This window comes from Ruditapes philippinarum, unplaced genomic scaffold (genome assembly GCF_026571515.1).
Source record: "Ruditapes philippinarum isolate M1 unplaced genomic scaffold, ASM2657151v2 ctg16207_1_1_1_1, whole genome shotgun sequence".
Lineage (NCBI taxonomy): Eukaryota > Metazoa > Mollusca > Bivalvia > Venerida > Veneridae > Ruditapes > Ruditapes philippinarum.
The window spans coordinates 54,313-60,299 of record NW_026863831.1 but is presented as its reverse complement, the minus strand read 5'-3'; the positions used below and the strand labels follow the sequence as shown (position 1 = coordinate 60,299).

Below are 5,987 nucleotides of genomic sequence, written 5' to 3'. Positions count from 1 at the left end.
AACGTGTATACCAAAGGTCTAGTCGAAGAAAAGATGAAAAGAACACATTAGATGTAAAATGCGAGTCACCTTTTCAAACTGTTTATGCGCCTAGATGACACAGGTAACCGGTTTCGATGACCACATGCGAACACTTCAGCCTGCTTGGAATCATTATCAATATAGATACATTTTCGGCTTTAGTAAAGACAGTTGCAGAACAGGTACATATTACTTAATTCTTAAACTTCTAAACTAACGGACATATATTGTTATTTTGTAAAATTTGCAGCATGACGGGTCAATATCAACACCAAAACATATTAATCCTTTCCGTCATGAGCATATTGTGAAAAATGGCCGATTTCAATGAAAAGCCTCCTGTTACAAGTTCAAACTGCTATGAAACTATGAAAAATGCTTCAATACTAAATAAACTTGGCACAAATGTTGACTCGACCATTGCCTTTGTAACGGCATGCTCATTCTTAAATTTCATGTTACCATGGCAACGAGGGGACATCTCAAAATTGCCAAAAATCACTATTTTGCCTCGATTTTTTCATCAAAATTTATTCCAAAGTGCTGCAAACTCCTCAGGGGATTGAGATAGAGTCAAAGGCTTTTCAGCGTTGGTTACACGTAAACTTATGATCGACCTGGGGTCATTTTTAGCTTCTCACAAGTCCAAAATTTTCTTGGCGTGGAGTAGGACTATCGACCCCCTTCAACCCCCCCCCCCCAAACAGAAGGGGGCACATCCCCTTCTGGCAACCCCCTCGAAAGTGCGTTGATTCGCGTATATATGAGGTAAAGGGTTAAAGATACTCCACTGACGTTTTTTGACATGACGGGACTAGAAATATTTTTTTGCGATTATTACTCCATTTGATGAAGATCTATACTAATAACTTATGTGCAGAATTTTAGATCATTAGCTCGCTTCGTTTTTCCATTACATGTATTATTATTATAATAGTGAAAATTGACCCAAAATTGAAAAGTGCTTAAACGATTTTCACTCAAATCGGAATGAGAGTAGCACAAACATACCATTTTCAATGCATTTCTTGTATATTTCTTAGTAATATTTTATTTATATACAAATGTATCTGTTTTAAGTGCTCATGTTGATCTGTATGAAAAATTAAAATTTTATATTTTAGTCTTACAAACCTCATTTGAGTTCCTTTAAAACCACTGTGAAACACATGATATGATTTCGATTACCATACACGTACTAAGTTTATACACTGCTTAACTAAAACTTACTATGTTTTAAACATATTTTAACTTGTGACTAAAGTCTCATTAGACATCACATGTATTAGTCATCGTTAAATGCTTTTCTCCGACCATTTGACCATTTCGATTGTTTACTAGATATATCCTTCTATATTGTTGTGAAGATTAAATGAAAGTCACACCAACACTGTGGAGATTGTATGGCGACTTCCTAGTTTTACTGGTTGAGGAAAGCCTCAGCCCTGTGTTCATTATTTTAGACACAAGCGGGAACCTTAAAAGTACCGCTGACCATGATATCTTACTACACGATAGAATCTAAATCTCTAACGGGATTCGAACTCGAAGGTGGGTGACGTAAAAGTAAATAAAAGGCGAAGACCTCAGCCACTTTTCCACAGAGGCCCGTTCCTAAATGGTGTAAAAATGCTTAACCCATTCGATATCAATATCATGTTTGATTTACTTAGTAACATGTTTATATTTGTTCATCGAAATAGGTGCGGTCTGAAATCCGTAATTGTTGGCGCATTGTAACTTTTCTGAATGGGATTTCCTTAAGTTCCAAGACTCGTTTCGGCTGATGCATCAGTTTATTAGAAATTTGCGACTTTCGGCCAGTGAAGAAACATTTGCACTTGGAGAACTTACTAAGTGGCAGACATATGGTGTGTACAAATAAGTATTATATAGATGTGGTTTTAAAAACGGCAATTTACTTAAGATAATTTATTATATTCGTCCAATATATATTAATATGAAAAATTAAGTTAACGCATTAATTCAGATTTTAAACATCAAGTAATTGAATAATATTCCACATATTTACAGGAATACAGTTTTTGCACGGCACAACACTCGGTATGGAAATTGTAAAAGAGCTTAAAAAAGAATTAAGAACAATAAGTAAACATGTATTAGCTGTTGCCCAACATAACGACGAAGCTTTCGAAAACATACAAAGGGCTCTAAATGACATACAAGATGCTTTTGAAAAGGCAGATGAAAAGTATTTGAGCTTAAAAAAACAAGTTGAAACAAACTATGAGCAGCATAAAAAGGAGACACTTGCAAGCATGAAAAATATGAAAGACGAAATAGCTGAAATCGAATGTCAAAGTCAGCGCTCAGCCACAAGCATATCAAACTGTAGAAATGAATTAGAAGAAGTGCAGACATGCGTTTCAGAAATAAGAACTGAACAGCGAAGAGAAAATGCAGAAATAAAGAGCCATGTTTCTGATCTTAATGCAAAGTTGGGATATTGTAATACTGAAATAAACGACGTTAAACAAAGTATGCAAGATATATATGACAATGTTTCCAGCAGCAAAAAAGAAATTGAGGCTATTAAAGTTCATTTGTCAAATGATAGGCCTCGTGATCAATTATTTTTTTATCCACCAAACAGAATTGCTAGTTTTGTTGGAAGAAAAGAAGAATTGAAACAACTACAAGAAAGGTTTTTTGAAAAAAAGTATGGCTGCAATATGCAAATTTTATGTGGACTAGGAGGAGTAGGAAAGACAACATTGTCTATTGAATACGCTTGGAATTCCCACGCCTTGTATCCTGGTGGTGTGTTTTGGATGTCTGCAGAAACAAATGAATCTCTGGAAGATTCAATACAAAAGATAGCTCTTGATACTGATAATGTCGGAAATGATGCAAAGGAATCGATGCGTAAAACGCTAATTTGGCTACGTGGACTGCAACAGAGATGGCTGCTTGTAATAGATAATTTAGATATGGAAGAAATCAAAGGAAATGTCAAAGAATTGGTTCTAGGTGCGTGGAGACATAACTCAAATGGTCAAACCATAATCACTTCAAGAAGAGAGGCCAATAATGCTGAGGAGGAGTTTTATGTCCAAGCCGACGACTGCATAACGTTGGATGTATTGACAGAAAAGGAAAGTTTACATTTCATTACAACTCGCACGGGTCTTCAAATTAACAATGATGAAAATGCAATATGTTTAGTACATGAACTCGGTGGATTACCTTTAGCACTGGAACAAGCAGCGGCTCATATCAAAGCATTGTCATGTACTTACAAAGAGTACTTCAATAAATTTAAAGAACAAAGATTGAAATTGCTTAAAGCAATCAGACCACCTTTTGAATTGTCAAAGGAAAGACAAGCGGTGCGAACAACATGGCAACTGAACTTTGATTACATTTTGAAACAGTCAGAGCATGAAGGATTGGGAAATACTGCAGTCACCATCGTTGAAATATTAGCATATTTATATGCAGAAGATATACCTTTTTGTGTCATTAATACAGGAACACCTAAAATATGCGATGAAAATTTATCACAGGTTCTCGAAGATCCACTAGGAAAAAAGCAAATTATTGAAATCCTCACACGATTTTCCCTCTGTTCAAAAAATGCTGAAGTATTGAGTATGCATCGATTAGTTCAGGAAGTTATGAGAGAAGAAGTTCAGAACTCAGAACGAACGCATTTCATTTTACAGTGTGCAATTAGAATGGTTAATAAAGCTTTAAGCGAAGCGTCTTCACCAAATGATGCAGTCAAAGAAGAAAACGTCGGCAAGATATCTTTGCATATGTGGGGTAAGTTGGCTCTTCAAGCAAATGCGTTAAGGGCATACATGAATCAATATGCAGCACAATCCCCAGATAATCCAGATAGTTGTTTGAATGCCGAATCCCTAAAACTTTTACAAACATGTGCAATTTACCACAGTTTTTACCAAAGGCAAGACGAAGCTTTAGTCTGTCAAAATCATATGTTAGGGATTATAACATCAAGTGAGATATCAGAACGCGACTTTCATGCACTGACATCAATTAAAATTCCCATTTTAAATAGGGAAAGGCTTATTATACAGTGTGGAATAACATTAGATTCAAATGATGAACAGAGCAGCAATACCATAGAGGACACAGAAATGTTACGACAAGAAGGTAATACTGCTTACAAAGAACTGAGGTTCCAGGATGCCATACAATATTATTCAAAGGCCATAAGTTTAAAACCTAAAAATTCAAATCCAAAACTGTTTGCAAATAGAAGTATAACCTTCTTAAAAGTCGGCAATTACGAAAATGCATTACGTGATGCAATGAGCTGTATTGAGCTAGATCCGACGTTCTGGAAAGCATATTGCTGGAAAGCTCTTGCCCTTGCTGGGTTAGTACAAAACGGTATATTAAACAAGTCTTGGTTATCTGTTGGTGAGGCAGCGGCCTCTGTAGCTGGATTTGGAAATAAACAATGCCTAAACATCGCTGAAATAAAGGTAGAGTATCCTTTGGTTTTGTACCATATAGTAGATAATGTACACGAATTTCGTATGTTGCTAAATTGTCCATCTAAGAAAACAATACTTCTTCGGAAAGGAAAATACAGCCTTTTAGGAGCTACGTCATCAATTTCAAGAAGTGTATGTCTTATTGGTGTTGAAAATGATGTTGAAATTATCAATGCTGACGCTTTAGTGATCAGTAATCCATATGCATTCTTATGCAATTCAATAGAATATTGTGCAAGTACCATTGATGTATATTTCGAAAATGTTTGTTTCCCGGCAGATTCAGGTTCAATAGCCGTTAGCCTACGTGCGAATGTAGCATGCTATAATTGCCGCTTTAGTAATGGCAAAAAGGGATGCGAAAATTTTCCAATTTGTGATGGAGGAACAGGGTGTGTTAACAAGAGTAAAACTGAATGTAAAAGGGAAAGTGAAACTGCAAATGAAATGGACGGTCTATTTTCAAATTGGTGAAGTAGGTTATGCTGGTGTCATAGTTAGCAACCAAGGAAAGGCGTTCCTGGATAATTGCGTGTTCAACAGATGTGGTGGCGGTGGTATATTATGCATACAAGACAACTCATTTCTAGAGATAAGAAACAGTAATATATGTAATAACAAACACATGGGTGTTGAGGCAAGGGAAGGTGGTACTGTTATTGTCATTAACTGTACTATAGAGGGTAATAGAACCCATGGGGTAAATATAGGTCCCCGTGGATACGGAATAGTATGGAAATGTCAGATACGGGGTAATGAATATGAAGGAATTTGGTGTGGCGGAATAATTGATTTTGGAGAAAATATTTTTGTTAAAGAAACAAACCATAAAGGTGGTTCAAAATGTATCATACAGGACAGCATGATATACCAAAATGGAATGTCTGGGCTATCTCTCGAAGGAGGAACATATAGTATCTGCGGAAATAGGATATTTGACAACTGGCTTTGGGCAGTGGTTGCAAAATGTCGTTCAGCACTATATATTTCAAATAATGATATTTTCGAAAACAAATGTGGTGGAATAAGGATAGGTGATAACTATTCGGCACCAGTGACACTTGATGGGAACACTATCCGTGATCATAATGGACCAGACATTTGCTTTGAAAAACCCATCGACACTATTATATCAGAATCAACGAAGACTTCGCTTGGTGAATCGAATATGTGTATAAAAGATGAAGTTACAGTGTACAATATCCCGCCCTTTTTGACAACAAGAAATATAATGAATAACAATGATAGGCAGACAAAAAAACAGTGTTCACAATATAAGCCAAATCTTGAAACATGTTGTTATTGTCGTGCCTTATCAAGTTCATTGAAGATTTGCTCAAATTGTAGAAAGGCTAGCTATTGCTCAATTGTTTGTCAAAAGAAACACTGGACGCGTCATAAACATCTGTGTAGACTGTTGTATCAGAAATACACAGTTGAGATAGATATGGCCAATTGTACTTATTACGACAGTGTTGA

General features: G+C 36.0%; 1 protein-coding gene across 1 annotated transcript; it reads left to right on the top strand.

Moving 5' to 3' along the window:
* Positions 1-1,755: 1,755 nt before the first annotated feature.
* On the top strand, positions 1,756-4,988 carry LOC132723439 (uncharacterized). The gene is made up of 2 exons (XM_060708164.1): positions 1,756-1,892; positions 2,056-4,988. Exons 1-2 carry the CDS (start codon positions 1,808-1,810, stop codon positions 4,980-4,982), a joined length of 3,012 nt encoding a protein of 1,003 aa, XP_060564147.1. The 5' UTR covers positions 1,756-1,807; the 3' UTR covers positions 4,983-4,988.
* The last annotated feature ends 999 nt before the right edge of the window (positions 4,989-5,987 follow it).

Coding starts and splice junctions, on each gene's coding strand:
- LOC132723439 (XM_060708164.1), top strand. CDS start 1,808: ATGCATCAGTTTATTAGAAATTTGCGACTTTCGGCCAGTGAAGAAACA. Junction 1,893..2,055: donor TACTAAGTGGCAGACATATG/GTGTGTACAAAT, acceptor ACATATTTACAG/GAATACAGTTTTTGCACGGC.